Here is a 17,891-nt window from a genome sequence, read left to right as displayed (position 1 = left end):
GCCCTCCCCCAGAGGAGCGCGGAGGAGGCGGAGCCAAGGTGGGTGTAGAGCGGGAGGTGGGCATCTCAGCCCAGCGGATCAGCGACCCCAGCCCGGGAGCGGGCTCTAGGGACTAGAGGTGAAGGAAACTAGCCAAAGGAGACACGTCCAGCATTCATATCGTTGGGGAAAAGATACGATATATTTAACGTGTAGGCCTTTTTTGAAGTCCCATTTGTTGGAAAAACGGATGTTGCTGTGATTGCAACAACGTCAAGCAGTGCGCTTTGAAAGCGGTTATCCCTTGACGGGTACTTCTTTTGGATCTTTCCCGACAGAAATGGTAAAATCCCATATAACAGAATTTTACAGGTCACAGCAGGGATTAAGAAAAGGGACTGTACTGGGTAGACTGCCATCCTCATGTATCATTTGCTTTTCCTCACACACTTTATGCAATGCCAGTAGTAACGTAATTATGCAATGGTTCTGCACTAGAGAATTTTTCTAAATGTGAAATACTGAAAAGCTGCTCTTTAATAGATATAATCTCCAACTCGACTGTATAGGTGGAGAATTTGCTTATGTGCAGTGCCTGAAATGCCTGCAATTTAAAAGTTTATTGTATTGGCCGAGAACTGCCAACTGGCTTTGGTGCCAATTCTGATGATTGCCAGAGCCAATGATTGCAAAATAACAAACGTGTTTCACTTCCATTACTATGGCAGATACTGGGTAATGCAAACATGATATTAAAACGTGTACTAACACATTTTACCAAACCAGAAGTTAGATAGTCTTATTTCATAAAGACCGTTTTCCCCCAAATGTTCAAGGGTTCTTCTTAATGCAACTTCAAAAATGACTTCCAAAATCAACTAATTAAATATGAAACTTATTTGTTCCCTCCAAATAATGCTTTGCCAGCACTATATATTACATAAATGTGCACGTATACAATTTTTCTTTAAACCAATACTTAACTTACAATGAAATATGGGGAAGACTGTTTTAGATTATTTGTATTCCCTTAAAATTCTAGATTCTATTAAGTAGTTTCCAAAGATTCAACATTTAACTTGAAATTATGTCCAGTAATAATTTGTGCATGAATATTTTGTGCATTTATAGGTATATGAAGTAGCTGCTAAGTGAAAGGACATTACCTGGTAATATGACAGGAAAAGAGTCCACAGACAGTCTGTAAACCAATTAAACATAAACATCTGATGCACATTTTCTACTGAAAGAAAAGCAAAGGAAAGAAGAGAAAGGAAAACTTTAAGGTTCCCAAATCTACAAACAATTTTTACCATTAACTGTACTGTACAGAATTTTCACTTTATTTTTTAGAATACTTATATAAAAGTGTTTTTCAGGATTCCTTGGGGGAATAAATATTTTAGCATAGGTTATATAGTTTCTAAGAGTTACCCTGTTGAATTACCTTAGTCCTTCTGATTTGAAACAGAAATGACTTTTTAAGTCAGTTCCTAGTCCAACACTTTTCACTTTGAGATGCTTGATGGAAACGGCTGTGAAGGCAAAGAACAATAGATGTGCATAGAACCGAGGTGGGTAAAGATAAGAATAAGGGGCCTAGAGGTAGAAACTCAGGCTTTATAAAACAACTGGATTAAAGGAGAATTATCCATTTAAATGGGAAAGCTAATATATGAAATTTAGCTGGTTATCAAAAGGAAGATTAAACAGTATTGTCAAAATGCAAGGCATAGGAATAATTTGCTTGAAGAATCTCTGATTCTTCAGTTATCAACAAGAATCCTGATTGTGATAAAGAGCTGGGGTTCACAGTCCTTTAAGCTACTGAAATTGTCAGGAATATCAGGGTCTAGGACATACTTGAATGGGTATCCATTTTACTGATAAAAAACTTCAAGTTTATTAATACTGTCCATCAATTTTACTATTTTTAAGTGGCATTATTGTTTAAGGAAAAAAAATTCACTCTACATTGTTTTTTTGTAAATGTGGGTTAAGTGATTTTTTTTTTTTTGATTCAGACATTCTAAAGGAAAAGAGAAACAGCTCCAATGTTGTAAGTCAGTGTTCACATATTGAATTCAGTATAGTTTTACCCACCTTCCATCTTATTCTAGTGATATATTTATCTTTAAAATTTTTAGGAGGGACTTCCCTAGCTAGCGGTCCAGTGGTTAAGACTCCATGCTCCCAATGCCGAGGGCATGGGTTCAATCCCTGGTTGGGTAACTAAGGACGTGCATGCAGTACCACGTGGCCAAAAAATAAAATGCTTACTTAAAAAAAAAATTAGGAGCCATCTTGTCATGTCATCATGTCACGTGTTAGTCGTTCAGTCGTGCCCAACTCTTTGTGACCCCTGGACTGTAGCCTGCCAGGCTCCTCTGTCCATGGGATTCTCCAGGCAAGAATACTGGAGTGGGTTGCCATTTCCTTCTCCAGGGGATCTTCCCAACCCAGGGATCGAACCTGGGTCTTAAAGAAGGCAAAGTCTTTCTCAAAACTCTTGTATACCTCTTCAGTATCAAATATGTATAAATTAACTATTCATTAGTCACAGAATCTTAATGCTGGATGTGACCTTAGAGGTCTTTAGTCAATTTCTAAACTGTCTAGGTAGGAATCCTTCATTCTGTTTCCCCACTACCAGGCTTTCCTGCCTATGCTTAAACAGCTCCAATGTACTCACCGTCTCATAAAAAGGCTGTTCTTTTCCAAAAAAAACCTCTAATGTTTGGAACATTCTTCTTTTTATCAAACCAGAGTCTGCCTCCTTGTTATTGTCACCCCTTACCCTGAGTTCTTCAGCACTTTGGATTAATTCAACAGATGTCTTCTTTGTATCCAAATATAAACACTCAATATTTATACTTGGGTTAACAAAAAATAAATCTTTAAAGACTACTGATACTAGAGGAGCTGAAAAGGGGACATTACAAAGTTGAAGCCATGAGAAAATTCACCATTACATATGAGCTGTTTAAAATTATTACAATTTATAGTCCTTATTATTGTGATATCCAAAATGGTAGTTGTTAGAATTGTGTAGTAAAATGTTTATAGTTAAGTAAAAAGGTGTGGTTAATTCTAATTATATGTAAGATTTGTGGCTAATGTCCCAAAACAAAAAAAAATCACTACAAAGCCTGAATAAATGCCTCTTTAGCTCCCATTCCCCACCACCTAAAGGCTTCCTTGTGTTCAGGCAAACTTACATTAACTTTTACCACATTAAGTTATTCAAAACTGCAATTATATTGGGAAACTATTTTTAAGCAATTTACTGCATATTCCATTAAAAAAATTATTTAACAATTTTATAGAGGTTGCAATACACACACACACACACACACAAACCCTTCAAAGTTATTTTGCTTTCAACTAAGGCATTTTAAAGTCTCAATTTTTCTTCAACCAGTACCCCAAACTAACCAATAAATAAACCTGGCAATTTACATGTACCTAAGAAATATATCCTTTTATTCAGGACCAATACCTGATTCAGATATAAGGAATATTATATACATATGTTATGCAATTCAAAAAAGTACCTCTCAAAATGCATCAAGAAAATAATTTGCAACAACTTAGACTCTGGGGCTGTTTGAATGAAATAGATTAACACAGTACATTCAAAACCCTAAAACCAAATTCTGTATCTAACAATTTTCAGAGTCCCTTTTAAGACCATTTTCTTAAATTTTTTTTTAAAAGTGACAGCCTTCACATGATGTGCAGGTGAAAATTTATGGGTAACTACTAATTCGATTGAGAATACCTAAAAGTCAAAAAACTTCACCTATTTTTAAAAATGACATTTTAGATAGTTTTACCTTTACTGTAGCAGGCAGCATGTAAATTACAAAGCAGTAATGCATCACATTGGAAGTCCCACATCTATGCGACAATTAGCATCATCTTTTTCTTGGTTTGATTTTTATTAACACCACCCCAAAACACATATATGGCCTTTTGGTTCTGCAAAGAACAGTTCTGGTTTTCCTTTTCGTAATTTTTACATACAGTTTTATCCAGTGGCTCCATTTTATCAAATTATCACAAATTGGTATTTTGATAATATTGTTGACATGATTTTTAAATCTCATCCAAACTCTGGAAATTATTGGCCCATCAATCGTTCTCAAACACTGGAAAAGTAATATAACATTTATATACTTGAGGGAGTTTGGACTTTCCCTCCCTTAATCTCCAAGTGCGCCCCTGCCTACCAGCATCACATCCGTCTTGTCTGCATTGAACCTCAACCAGTTGGTTCTTAACCACGTCCGAAACTCAGCCAGGCACTGGGAGAATCGAGCCACCACACCATCTGGATCAAAGGAAAGAGAGCCTCAGTAGTAACGAGACTGGAGACAATGATCTTACAAGCTCAGTATTCAACCCATCTCTAATTTTTAAAGACAGCCAGGAATTAGGACAGGAATCCCATGATAATTTTAGAAAAACATTAATGAGCCTTGAGTCATGCAATTTGCAACTGATGATAAAGGAATAAAAGTGACTCAATAAATAGGTCGCCTCATTCCACCCATGACTGAAGAAAGGTTCACTCAAGTCCGGGTCACCTCGGCTAAGCGGCCTCAGTAGATCGGCCAGTCTTGTAACTGCATAAGCTTTTCTGCAAAATTAAACAGTTTTAGCGTTGGAGGAAGTTTTAGGGATAACTGGGGCCCAGAGAGAAGTAGTGACTCGCCCAAGGTCACACAGCAATCGAGGACTAGAGATGGTCTCCATGCCAGACATCTTTCCACCAAAAGCTGAAAAAACAAGGCCATTCAAAGGTGGGGCGGGGGGGGGGGCATCTGTCCCCAGGGATCCTCCCACGGGCTGCTAGGACCTCTTTCCCTCACAACAATGCCCTCTTCGGGCCTCTCCTCCCTCCCTTACTCCTTCCGAAAAGGGCTGCTTTGCCCAGGACCCGTTTGCCGAGGACCCTGCTCACCACCAGGGATGCAGTGGGAGCAGGAGTCTCCCTGGGCTGAGACAGGACCCGGAGATACAGCGCGAAAGAGGCGGGGCCACAGCGGGGCGGTCAGCTTGGCCCCACCCCGACCGGGTTCCTGGGCCGACTGGAGGAAGGGGCGGAAGCGGACAGGGCGAGGCGAACTCACTCCGCAGCGGATTCCCAGCGCGCCGCCGCCAACGCCAAAGCAAAAGACCCAGTTGGGCGGGGGTGGGCGGTGGAGAGGAGCTGCGCATGCGCCTTGGGTGGCCGGCGCCACTCCAGGAGGGGCAGCCCGGTGGGCGCGCTCTCTTAGTTCCTCCCCGGAAGTGAAGGGTCTTCCGGGCGGTACTCTGCGGTGGGGGAGGGGAAGGAGAGAAAGGAGACCGAGGACACCTCGGTAGCCCCTTATCCCGAACAGGACTAGGAGAGGAGAGATGGTTTATGGAGGCTGCACTTACAGCCGCTGCTGCTGCCGCCGCCGCCACCTCCGCTGCTGCCGCCACCGCCTGAAGAAGCCCCATCCATCCGCCTGCAGCCCGGGAGACTCAGAGCCTGGGAGGGGCCTGAGGCCCGGGCCGCCCGCCTCCTTCTTCTAGTCGTCGTCCGGAGCTTCCTCTTGCTCCACCAACCCTCTGCCCTCCCCTCCGCCTCCTCCCTCCTCCTCGGCCTCCAGCCGCCAGCCAACCGCGCGGCCTCTTGTTGAGCCAGGGCTCCACCGTCTCCATGACGCCCGGCAAACATTCCCGTGCCTTAGCCAGAGCCGCTAACGCCGGCTTTCGGGTACAGGGGCTTCAGAAGCAGCGAGGAAAAAGGGCGGTTGACCATTCCGCAGCCAGTCGCCACCATGCCCATCTCGCCAGTAAACGGCCGCAGGCAGCCGAACGTCGGGGTGTAAGTTCGGACGCTAAAACTTTAGTCCATCCCCTTGGGTCCCGGAGGGAGCCCTTTTAGAACTTATCGCTTCATCTGTGTGGAGTCAGCAACCTTGTAACCTCCGAGGTGGCAGTGTCTCCTTCCTTGGCACAGTACAGCCTTTTCCAAACCTCTTTTGAGAAAAGACCTCGTTTGTTTAGAACCGCCGTTCCTCCTGGCACTCCTGGTGTGGTGGTTTATTTCTCTCCAACTTGTTACCTTCGAGCTGTACCCAGATGTTCAGTCTCTCAGCTTCTGTGAGCTATCAGACTGAACATTACTATGCTCTGTAGTCGAGGTTTTTTTACGCCGTCTCCTCATACCGTCCTCCCTTAAAACTCATTCCAGCTTACAACCTTCTGTTCTGCAGCAGTTGGATTAAGGGCTGGACAGAAGCCCACAGCTTTACAGTTGTCTCACTTAAAACTTCAAATGGTCGCTTAGTCTATCTATTCCACTAAAATTTCCTAATTGATTCATTCTCCCACACTTCCAGATCACTTTTGTTCTCTCTCCTCAAACCCTCAGCATCTCCCCTCTGCTATCTCTTCCAGCTCAGCTAATCTTTCTTGAGCAGAACTTCTTTCAAAGGTGTTGGGAGAGAATCTTCTTTTTTGTCTCGGATATGGTACTCAGGTTTTTGTCCATTCTGAAACGTGAAAGTGTTAGTTATTCAGTCGTGTCCGACTCTTCACCATCCTATGGATTGTAGCCACCAGGCTCCTCTGTACAGTGGAATTTTACAGCCAAGAATACTGGAGTGGGTAGCCATTCCCTTCTTTAGGGGATCTTCCCAACCCAGGGATCAAACCCAGGTCTGCATTGCAGGCAGATTCTTTACCATCTGAACCACCAGGGTTTGTCCATCCTTCCACTCCACTAAAAACAGCTTGTGTGGTCAGCAATAACTGTCCAGCCAAGTGTAATGGCCATTTCTGTTTCTTAACTCACCCATCAGCAGCTTTGATCTAATTTACCACTTCCTGAGTTTTGAATCACTTCGTTTGGTTTCTGGGACACTACTCTCTCCTAATTCTCCTCTTGCTTTATGCCTATTCCTTTTCAAAATATTTTGCTGTTAGGTCTTCAGTCTCTCCCATATCTAAATATTGGAGTGTTGAGGGGTCGGTCAGTCTTACAACCTTTTCTCTTCACTCTTGTTTTTTGTCTTTAAAAATTACCCATTTGCTCACAGTTTACAAGTTTATCTCTCCAGCCAATACCTCTCCCAAGAAAACAGGCTTAAAATCAGATAGCTGCACTTAGAAGTTAATTGGCATCTCAAAATTCATATTTAAAACTGAACTTATTTTCCCCTCTAATCAAATTTGCAGTTTCCCATTTCAGTAAATGACAATTTCCATTCTTCCAGTTACTCAGTAAAAAAACTTTAGTTTACCTTTGACATCTCAATACCCCCGTCTACCAGTAGATTCTACCATCTCTGCATGCAAAATAAGTCCAGACCACCACTCCAGGGTCAGTAACTGTCACATTGCAGTAAACTCCTAAATGGTCTCTTTACCATCACCTTCATTCAATGTAGTAATCACTGTGGCTCTTCTCAAAAGTCTCTGATTCTTCCCATTTCACTCAGAGTAATAGCTCATCCTCTGTAGGCCACACAGGATCTCACCTTGGATGCTTCCCCTTGGCTAGTTATACTCTGTATTGTTCCACAACAATATCAAGCACCTTTTCCCACTTCAAGGCCTTTCAACAGCATTTACTGTTCTTTGGAATATTGTACCCTTAGTCATTTCATAATTCATTTGTTTTCTTCAGCTGTCAGCTATCAAAGAGTCCTTCTCTAACTACCCAACATAAAATAATAAACTCTTCCCAATACTTCCAGTTCCTCAACTTACTTTATTATTCTTCAAAAAGTTTATTCTGTTTGGTACATTATATACTTTTTTGTTAATCTGTTTTCATCCAAGCTATGATGTACTCCATGAAGGCAGAGGTTTTTGTTTTGTTCACTGCTGTTGCCTAGATGCAAGATGATAAATATTTGCTGACAGCAAACAAATGAGTGTAATATATACTTTAGTAACATTGGTTACTGCTTCTCTTGTCTGGTTTTTTTACTTGTTGGTATGGAAATCTCAAAGTAAAATTAAGTTGACTTCATGTAAATTCTTAAAAAATCATAAAACTCTCATAGTACCTGAGAGAGTGTTAGAAAAATTCCCTTGGGGATTTCTGAAACAATGACACATTCATGGGAGATTACCTATTAAGGAAAGAGTAGGGTGGGAGATGGACACTGACTTGACTCGATGAACATGAGTTTGAGCAAGCTCTGGAAATTGATGATGGACAGGGAAGCCTGGTGTGCTGCAATCCATGGGGTCACAAAGAGTCAGACATAACCGAGTGACTAAACTGAACTAGGGTGGGAGATAGGAAGTAGTATAACCTTCACTTTTTGAGGTAGCCATATTATCTAATTAAAAACAAAATTTCATAGGTAATAAAGTTTACAACCATTGGTTTGACCTCATATATTATTTCTCATCTTTCTCAGTTTAGGATTTAATACTGATCTCAGAAAGGATCTCATGAAACATGTATTTATCAATTTTTCACTTTCCCACTCCAGTTTTTCCTATATTGGGTTTTTTCCTATTGGCTTAACAATACAGATTTTCCTCAGTTTACCATGAGGTTATGTCCCAGTAAACCCATCATAAGTTGAAAATATCATTAAGTAGAAAATGGACTTAATACACTGAGCCTACCAAACATCATGGGCACACGTGCTAAGTTGCTTCAGTCGCGTCTGACTCTTTGTGACCCTATAGGCTGTAGCCCCCCAGGCTCCTCTGTCCATGGAATTCTCCAGGCAAGAATACTGGAGTGAGTAGCCATTCCCTTCTCCAGGGGATCTTCCTGACCCAGGGATCAAACCCCAGTCTCCTACATTGCAGGCAGATTGTTTACCATCAGAGCCAACAGAGAAGCATACTTAGCATAGCCTACCTTAAACATGCTCTGAACACTTACATTAGCCCATAGTTAGACTAAACCATCTAACACAAAGTTATTTTATAATAAAGTGTTGAATATCTCATATAGTTTATTGACCACTGTACTGAAAATTAAATGATTGTGTGGGTACAGAATGGTTGTATTTGTTGCCTCCCCTTGTGATTGCACGATTGGGAGCTGTGGGAGTATGATTTTATATTGTTGGCCCAGGAAAAGAAATTCAAAGTAGGATTTCTAATGAACTGTATTACATTCAAAACATTGTGAAGTCGAAAAATCATAGTTTGGGGATTGGCTGTATAGGGCAGTCTTCCACTGTGGTGAAAAAAACAAAGCACTAGTGCTTTCTTCAATGCTTTTATCTCACTTCTTTGCCCAGTTTATTCGTTTCCTTTTGATTTGGGTGGGAGAGGGGGAGAGTAGTTTTTATCTGTTCTTGTTTGTTATTCACTTTTTGCATTAGGATCTTTAGCATATTAATCATAATTATTTTAAATTCCCAGTCTTAATTCCAAAATCTCTGCCATTATCTGTTGTGGTTCTAATGCTTGTTTCTTCAGACTGCTTTATGCCATGTATTTTGTTGAAAGCTAAATATGTTGCATCAGGTAATATAAACTGAGATAAGTAAGCACTTAGTGTGAAGTTTTGTGTTTATTTGCTTAGGAATCAGGCTGTTTACTGTAGCTGTAGGTTTCCGAGACTTCATTTTCCTCTAGTGTCCTGGTTTTTTGTCTCCTCTGGTTTTTAGGTTTCCCTAGAGACTCCTGCTTAGAATCTGAGCCTTGCAGTTCTTCCCATTGTAATCCCCTGTTATTATACAGAAGCTCTGTTGATGTGGTAAGATGTGCTGGGTGAGAATGGGAAGGCAGAGAGAAGTGTACCTTAATCCTATGATTAGGTCTTAATCTTTTAGTGGGCCTTTTTCCCTGGGCCATGACCTTCATAAGTAATTCTCAGAATTTTTTTTTTTTAGGTGGAACAAGAAGGTTAGGTGGACTTGAAGTAAGGTATTTCCCTTTCCCCATGTTGCTTAGGCTCTGGTAAAATGGTTTTCCTTGAGGGCAGGCCTCTGTTAAGGATAACTAAACATTCTGTTTATATTTCAGAATGGTTACTTCCTGTCCGCCTGCTGAAACTCAGGGAGTTTTACTCTGACCTTCATCCTGGGAGCTTGCTGGAGCTCCTAAAGGTAAAACTTGATAAGTGTGGGGGCCTCTCTAAGGCTGGGCCCCCAGCAATTTTTTTCTCTTTTGAATTAGTCTACACTCATTTTTCAGCAATTAGGCTATTGCCTGTTAGGTTTTCCTTCCACTTGTTAGCTCTAGTGGCAGTTTCAGTAAGTTGTGATTCTGTTTTTCCTACATCTCTTTCAGTACAGGGGTTTGCATGTAACCTCAATTCTCTGATGGGTCTAAGAAGACCCACTGATTTTCAGTTTGCTAAACCTTTTTCTTGTGAGTACTGGATCGATGTCTTTTGCAGCCTTTACATGTCAGACCATAAACCACAAGTATCTGTGTTTACTCTTTAACCTTTGCATTCTATTGTCTCCATTGCTGTATGAAAATTACTGAGAGGTCAATAATGAGTAACCTAAAGGTTTCAAAAGTCACCAAATTCAGTGGGCTTTCTTTTTACCTCACAGCATTTAACAATATCAATCTTCCCCTCTTTAACCCTGAACCACCCCTGAACTGGTTCACTTATTACTGGGCTAGGTGCCTTTTTTCTAGTTTTACTTTCTACTTCCAGTTTCTCTCCTTGGCCCATTACCCTCTCTTTGTGGCTCTAGGTTTTTATTTTGGAACTCAGTTCATTTATTATCATCTCCATGAAAGTTTCTCAAATCTGTATCTCACTTCTGTTCCTTGAAATTCACTTTCCTCTTGATTTTCAACTGCTGCCAAACAACTCCACCAGATTAGCACTCATAATATCTAAAATTGAACATGTCTACAATTTAACTTTTTATTGTGCTTTAGAAATAAAGGCTAATTTAATCATGACCTTAACTTTATGAGGCCAGTACTATTATTAACTTTAATTTATGTACGAAGAAGGAAACAGATTAAGAGACTTGCTGAGGAACACATAGTCTGTGAGTTATTGGATGAGTTTGGGGATTTAAATTGACCTAAGTTTGTTCACATGTAAAACATGGCAATTAAATATCTAATAAGTTATTATAAGATTTGAATTAGGGTGGTTATCATTTGTAATGTATAGAAATGCTGAATCGCAATATTGTGCTCCTATTTTTAAAGGGTGAAATAAGTAAAAAAAATTGAATTACAAAAACAAGTGGAAGTACTTTGAAGTTTAAATGTTAATCAGGATGGTTATTATCAGTTACAAAGTCCTATTCTGTAGGGCTTCCCAGGTGGCGCTAGCAGTAAAGAACCTGCCTGCCAGTGCAGGAGACATGAGAGACACAAGTTCAATCCTTGTGTCAGGAAGATTCCCTGGAGGAGTACATGGCAACACACTCTAGTATCTTGGCTGGAGAATCCCATGGACACAGGAGCCTGGTGGCCTACAGTCCATAGGGTTGCAAAGAGTTGGACATGGCAAGTGACTTAGCATGCATGCAAGCATTAGTTCTGTGTCTGTTGTGTTTTAAGGGTATTTGGGCTGTTTTAATCGAGTATGGTTAAGAAACAGACACAGAAAGAACTAACATAAAGGATGAAGTTAGTTTGTTTTTAAATACTCATAGATCCCTAAAACCAGGAGGCATGGCATGCTGAACCACATAGAGGTGTACATGAAGAGGCACCAGGGCCAGGCAGGATGTAGAACCAGCAAGAGGAAAACCTGGGCAAGAAGCTTTATTGTGGTTTCCATGGCAAGGAACGGACAAACCAGAATAAGCAGATGTAAGAATAGCTTGTTTGAATAATTTTAAAGGTTCTGGGTATTGGGCCTATCCCTAGGTTTCTGGTTCCTGTCTTTGCACTGATTACTGCAAGTGGATAGTGACCCAGAGAGTGAGGTCTCTGAGAGCCTGCTAAAGGAGGAGGTTGAGGGTATGGACTCTGGATTGATTGGTTTGCATATAAATGATGTGTGCATGGTAAGTTGCTTCAGTCACGTCCATCTGTGCAACCCTATGGACTTTAGCCTGCCAGGCTCCTCTGTCCATGGGATTCTCCAGGCAAGAATATTGGAGTACATTGCCATGCCCTCCTCCAGGGGATCTTTTGGACTCAGGAATGGAACCTGAGTCTCTTATGTCTCCTGCATTGGCAGCCAGGTTCTTCACCTGGGAAGCCAATATAAATGGTGTACTTGTAGGCAAGTCACTTACTATGCATAAAAATTGATTAGCTCTGGGAGGGGCAGTCCCTTCAGGTGCAGCAAATTCCTAGATGTCAAAACATTAAATTACAGAAAATAAAAAGATATGCTTAAAACATGCTTTATCTAGGATTTGTTTTATTTCTACATTTCCCCACCTTAGGTTAAGCTTTGATTACTTCTCACCTTGCCTATTTCCATAGCATTGTAACTAACGGTCTTCTTGCTTCTAGTGTGTTCTGTATATAGCTGAATTTCTCTGAAATATAGTTTTGAGTAGCTTACTCTTCTCTCTCAAAGGCACTCTCTTGCTTGCTTAGTAAATTTCAAAGACTTAGCGTGGTCATTTTATTTCTTCAAAGCTTATTTTCCTTCATGCATCTAACCAAATCATATAAGATTCTCTGTATATACCACCTGCTTTTCTACTTTTATTGTTCACAGTGAGCTTTGCTCAGGGTGTATTTCCTGTCCTGCTCCAATACCCTCATCCCTCCTCACCTGCAGCTGCATTAGACACAAACACACATACATACACACCACACACACTTCTTTTGAATTTGACCTGCATTCAGGCCTGACTCAAATGCCACTTTCATGATTTCTCTGCTTACTCCTCTCACCCAAAGTAATCTTTACCGCAACTTTTGTTATATCTTAAGTGTAAGTCTTTTGAGGCAAATACAATTTTGTACTTGCATTGTAATCATATATATGTTTTTTCTCTTATTAAGACTGTCAACTCCTTAGGGCCCATATCTGATTCATATTGTATCCCTGCCAGCATGTAGCCTTATGCACAGTAATTTTATAAATAACAGTTGGATAAATGAAAGAAATTGATTTGGTTTAGATTGAAATTTCTACCTTCATCTCATTAAAATAAAAAGAGACTAATAAAGACACTTTTTCTTAAGCCACTCCTCCTTTCCTCCTGCAGTTATTTCATTGTGAGATTTATGTATGTGTTGCATGCTTTAATGTCATTAATCTCTTTTTTCATAGAAGTGATCATCAGGTGTTCATTATATAGATACCAATTATATAGAATGCGTTATATTTTCCGGTTACTGCTGTAGACACTGAAGACATAGGGGTGAACAAAATAGATTATGTCTCTGCTTCAGAAACTCAGGAACCTACAGCTACATACCTCTTGTATCATGACTATTTTTGAGGCAAAACTTTCAAAGTGAATATCTCCTGAATGTCATCCTGTTCATTGCCCACTAATTTGCCTGTATTAAAAGTATCTGTTTTCTAACACAGCTAGGATAGATATGTACCATACATTTCTAACATAGTTGACTACAAGTATTTATTTCAATTTTTTAAATTTACTGGTATTTTCTGTGTCAAATTTCCCACTGTATCAGGCAGAGTACTAAGAGTTGGGGCTTTCGTGGTAGACATAAAATATGGCTCCTTCCCATAAAACTTACAGTCTGAAAATTTGGGAGAGTTTACTGAGGATTCTTATTAGATCACAGTAACTACCTAATTGGTATAAGCAACATCATTGCTAATTTGTTTCTATTTGGTCCCTGTAGGGAATAAAAGAGGAAGGGCTGGTTTATGAGTAAATGTGATATGATTTCATTATGTATTTATTTAGCTTGAGATGTCTAGAAGACATTTAGCTGGAGCTATCCAATTAGACTGGTAAGCATTTGAATATGAAGATTGAGAGAATGTTTTGAATTGGATATAATGATTTGGGAATTCATTCAGCAATTTTTTTATTATACAGCTACTGTGTATTGGGTACTATTGTAGGCACTAATCCCAGGGACGGGGGAGCCTGGTATGCTTCTGTCTATGGGGTCTTACAGAGTCGGACACAGCTGAAGTGACTTTGCAGCAGCAGCAGCAGCAGCAGGGATACAGCAGGCAACAAAAGAGCACAAAGTCCCTAAACTTGTGGAACTTAGATTCTCAGGGCTGGAGGGTTAGGTGGGGAACATCTAATTCATAAATTAGATAAGTAAAAATACGTTAGAAGTGCTAAGGAGAAAAATTAAGCAAGGGGATATGACGTATTTGAGGGGTATTTGACATTTTAGATAGGGGAGCTGAAGAAGTCCACATTAAGAATGTGGCTTTAAGACCTGGAGACAGAAAGGATGCTAAACATGTACATGTGTGGGAAGAACATTTCAGGCAGAGGAAATAGCAACTGCAAAGGCCTGGCATGTGTGAAAAATATCAAGGATGACACTGACTGAAGCAGAGTAAACAAGGAAGAAAGCATTGATCATGAGGTCAGAGCTCAATCTAGATGCATGTAGGACTTTTTAGGTTATAGTAAGATTTTAGGTTTTTACTCTGAATGAGATGGGAAACAGTAGTGATATGATCTAACTTGTGTTTTTAAGGATCACTCTGGTTATCATGTGAAGAATAGACTTAAGGGAATTTAGATTAAGTGAGAAGATCAATTAGAAGGCTTCTGCAGTAATTCAAGAGAGAGGATAGTGTTTGGATCATGATAGTGGCAACAAAGAGTGATGACCAATGATTAGATTCAGGATACATTTTGAAGTTTTTTTCACCTGAACAACTGGAAGGAAAACATTACCTTTGACAAAAACGGGGAGGACTGCAAGAGAATTAGGTTTGAAGTCGCTCAGTCGTGCCCAACTCTTTGCAACCTCATGGACAGTAGCCTGCACCAAGCTCCTCCGTCCATGGGATTTTCAAGGCAAGAGTACTGGAGTGGGTTGCCATTTCCTTCTCCAGGGAATCTTCCCAACCCAGGGATCGAACCCAGGTCTCTCGCATTGTAGACAGACGCTTTACCTTCTGAGTCACCAGGGAAGTCATCCAGTAGAGAGAAGCTTATGATGCATGAGAGAATGACTAGAGCAATGTCCGTAAATAGGCAAAAAGGAGTGGAATCTAGAACACATGTAGAGGAATTGACCTAAGCAAGAATCATGGATAACTCATTCAGAGTAATGGGAGAAATAGGGAATATAGACACACAGAGAGAGGCAAGTGCACAGATGTAACAGTGGGAGTATTTGAAAGTTACCTGATTGCTTCAGCTTTCTCATTTAGTTAGCGGAAGGTAAACACAGGAGAGGAAATGTTGATATTCAAGAAGTGTGAAATGATGACTTTAGAAGGGGTAGTAAAAATTAACCAAGGTAATGCAGTGTGGTTGCTGTCACATTAAGGACCCACTTTAACAATCTGTAATTTAAAATGAGACCTGGCATCATGGTTAGATGTTTTTTCTCTAGCTTCACTTACCCACACAGGCTGAGTTAAATGCAGTGTATTAATAGAAAATTTCAGTAAGGACAACAGATCAGGATATCATTGCCATTAAAAAAATGGTTTATCACTTATCGATACCAAGAGGAGGGGACCACATGGAAAAGCACTGGGATTTGCCACTGGCAGAGGAATTGATGTGCGACTGAGCAAGCCGCACACATCAAGTTAAGGGCTTCCCAGGTGGTACTAGTGGTGAGAACCTGTCTGCCAATGCAGAAGACATAGGAGATGAGGGTTTAATCCCTGGGTCAGGAAGATTCCCTGGAGGAGGAAATGGCAACCCACTCTAGTATTCTTGCCTGGAAAAATCCCATTGACAGAGGAGCCTGACAGGCTACAGTTCATGGGGATGCAAAAGAGTCGAACAAGACTTAGCAACTAAACAACAGTGCCCACAATATACTAGGCACTGTCTTGTGTACTAGTGATACAGCAATGAACAAGACGAAGTTCTTGCTCCAAAGACGCTTACGTTCTAGGAGAGGAGTATACGACAACATACAAAGTGTCAGTAGGAATAAATGCTATGAGGAAAAATAAAATGTGAAAAGCAGATTGTGGTCATTTTCAAGTATTGTATTCTTGTCTGATCTTGTTATGATTTGGAAAGTAAAAGTATTGTTTGAAATGTTTTCTTTGGAAACACACTGCCTTTTTATCATTTAAGGGGCAATCGTTCTTATTTTAAAGAAGTCTGCAGCACAATTAGAGTACTAGAATGAAAGAATGACTAGATTTTTGTCTTAAGGAATTTCGAGAATTGATCCAAAAGTGAAATCATACTTCTTCTCCTGGATGCAAATATTTTTATTATATTTTCTCTTCTTATTAAAATCTATTATGTAATTGTTCAGGCAGGAACATGATATTCTTTCCCAGGTTTTATTACTCATGCTTCAGTCTGCCTACATAACTGCAGTCTACACCTATTTATGATTACTATGTGTCAGGCATTTCCTAACCATAATATAGAAATGAATACATTTAATCCTCATAATAACCTATGTGTGTGTGTTCAGTTGCTCACTCATGTCTGACTCTTTGCAACCCCTTGGACTGTAGCCCACCAGGTTCCTCTGTCCATGGGATTGTCCTGGCAAGACTACTGGAGTGGGTTGCCATTTCCTCCTCCAGGGGATCTTTCTGACCCAGGGATTGAACCCATGTCTCCTGCATTGGCAGGTGAATTCTTTATCACTGAGCCACCTGGGAAGCCAGTAATGTATAAGATACTATTACTACCCCCATCTTACAGATAAGGAAGCAGACCCAGAGAAATAAGTGTAGACTTTTGATCTGACTGGTTTTCAAATTTCAACTCTAGTAGGAATGCTTCCCTGTAAGCCTTTATGGTTTAAATAAAATAATGTTATAGCAACCTCTTAGAATTATTGTGAGGAAAAAATGACACAGTGCTTGTAAACATTCTAGAACTATGCTTACATATAATGAGGTCTCAAGTGGCTACTATTTTTTTTCTTGTTTATATGATCAGATTGTTTCCATGTTTCTAAGTGAAAGTTGCTTTTTTTTTTTTTTTTATCTGTTGGCTAATATTTCTTCAATCCTGGATCTTCTGTGTTATATTTTCTTTTCCTGACATAGAAACGTTGGCTTAGGGCCAAGGAAGTCTATTAGCTTTGTTGGTCCAGGAAAAGGAGCGCTAATGAAAGGAGGATATGCTGGTGCAAACCAAAGCAGAATGGCTATGTCAAAAAACATGATGATTCTACCTGAAGCAAAACAAATGGAAAAAATGACTATTTCCTCCGCAAAGACAGTCACACAGGTAATATTCTTTAGAATTCCAAGTTTGTTTGAAAATGATGCTGGTAATAAATTGATTCAAATGTAAGAGGTAGAAAGTATGCTGTTTTTTTTTTTTCCCAAAATTCTTTTTAGGTTTTACACTTAGGTCTGTGATCCATTTTGACTTAATCTTTGTATATGGTACAAGGTATGGTCAGCTGTTGTTGCTGTTTTTGCATAGAGGTATTCAAGTTTTCTAGCACCATTTGCTCTGCACCACAGGGCATGTGGGATCTTAGCTCCCCAACCAGGGACTGAGCCCGTGCCCCCTGCATTGAAAGGCAGCGTCTTAACCACTGGATCACCAGGGAAGTATGCTGCTTTGAAATAATAACTTCTAATACAGTACAGGCATACCTCAGAGATATTATGGGTTCAGTTGGAATAATACAAATGTCACAATAAAGTGGGTCTTGTATAGCTTTTGGCTTCCCAGTGCATATAAAAATTATGTTTGTGTTATACTGTAGTCTAAATAGAGTGTGCAATAGAATTATGTCTAAAAATTCCAATATAGATAATTTAAAAAATCTTTAATGCTTGTTGGAGAAGACTCTTGAGAGTCCCTTGGACTGCAAGGAGATCCAATCAGTCCATCCTAAAGGAGATCAGTCCTGGGTGTTCATTGGAAGGACTGATGTTGCTG

The 17,891-nt window shown here is 40.2% G+C and overlaps 2 protein-coding genes across 7 annotated transcripts in view; one reads left to right on the top strand and one right to left on the bottom strand.

Annotated features, from left to right (window-relative positions):
- The window catches only part of MIER1 (mesoderm induction early response 1, transcriptional regulator), a 73,098-nt gene extending 67,510 nt beyond the window's left edge, over positions 1 to 5,588 (bottom strand). The window contains exons 1-3 of one of the 6 annotated variants that reach the window (XM_010850282.1): positions 5,407 to 5,588; positions 4,212 to 4,312; positions 1,146 to 1,219 (exon numbers count right to left, since the gene is read on the bottom strand). In XM_010850282.1, coding sequence (XP_010848584.1) covers positions 1,146 to 1,219; positions 4,212 to 4,312; positions 5,407 to 5,473 — 242 coding nt within the window. In that variant the 5' untranslated portion in view covers positions 5,474 to 5,588. Of the gene's footprint in view, positions 1 to 1,145; positions 1,223 to 4,211; positions 4,313 to 4,945; positions 5,060 to 5,406 lie in introns of those variants that run through there. The other 5 variants (XM_010850279.1, XM_010850280.1, XM_010850284.1 and 2 more) reach the window with 5 other exon arrangements.
- Positions 5,588 to 17,891, top strand: part of WDR78 (WD repeat domain 78) — a 99,981-nt gene continuing 87,677 nt past the window's right edge. Inside the window, 3 exon segments of the mRNA XM_010850290.1 lie at positions 5,588 to 5,721; positions 5,723 to 5,839; positions 17,042 to 17,225. Coding sequence (XP_010848592.1) covers positions 5,672 to 5,721; positions 5,723 to 5,839; positions 17,042 to 17,225 — 351 coding nt within the window. The 5' untranslated portion in view covers positions 5,588 to 5,671.

Source organism: Bison bison, unplaced genomic scaffold (genome assembly GCF_000754665.1).
Source record: "Bison bison bison isolate TAMUID 2011002044 unplaced genomic scaffold, Bison_UMD1.0 scf7180017864290, whole genome shotgun sequence".
In the NCBI taxonomy this organism is placed as follows: domain Eukaryota; kingdom Metazoa; phylum Chordata; class Mammalia; order Artiodactyla; family Bovidae; genus Bison; species Bison bison.
Note: the sequence above shows the minus strand (reverse complement) of the source record. Positions and strands in the feature narration are given on the sequence as shown.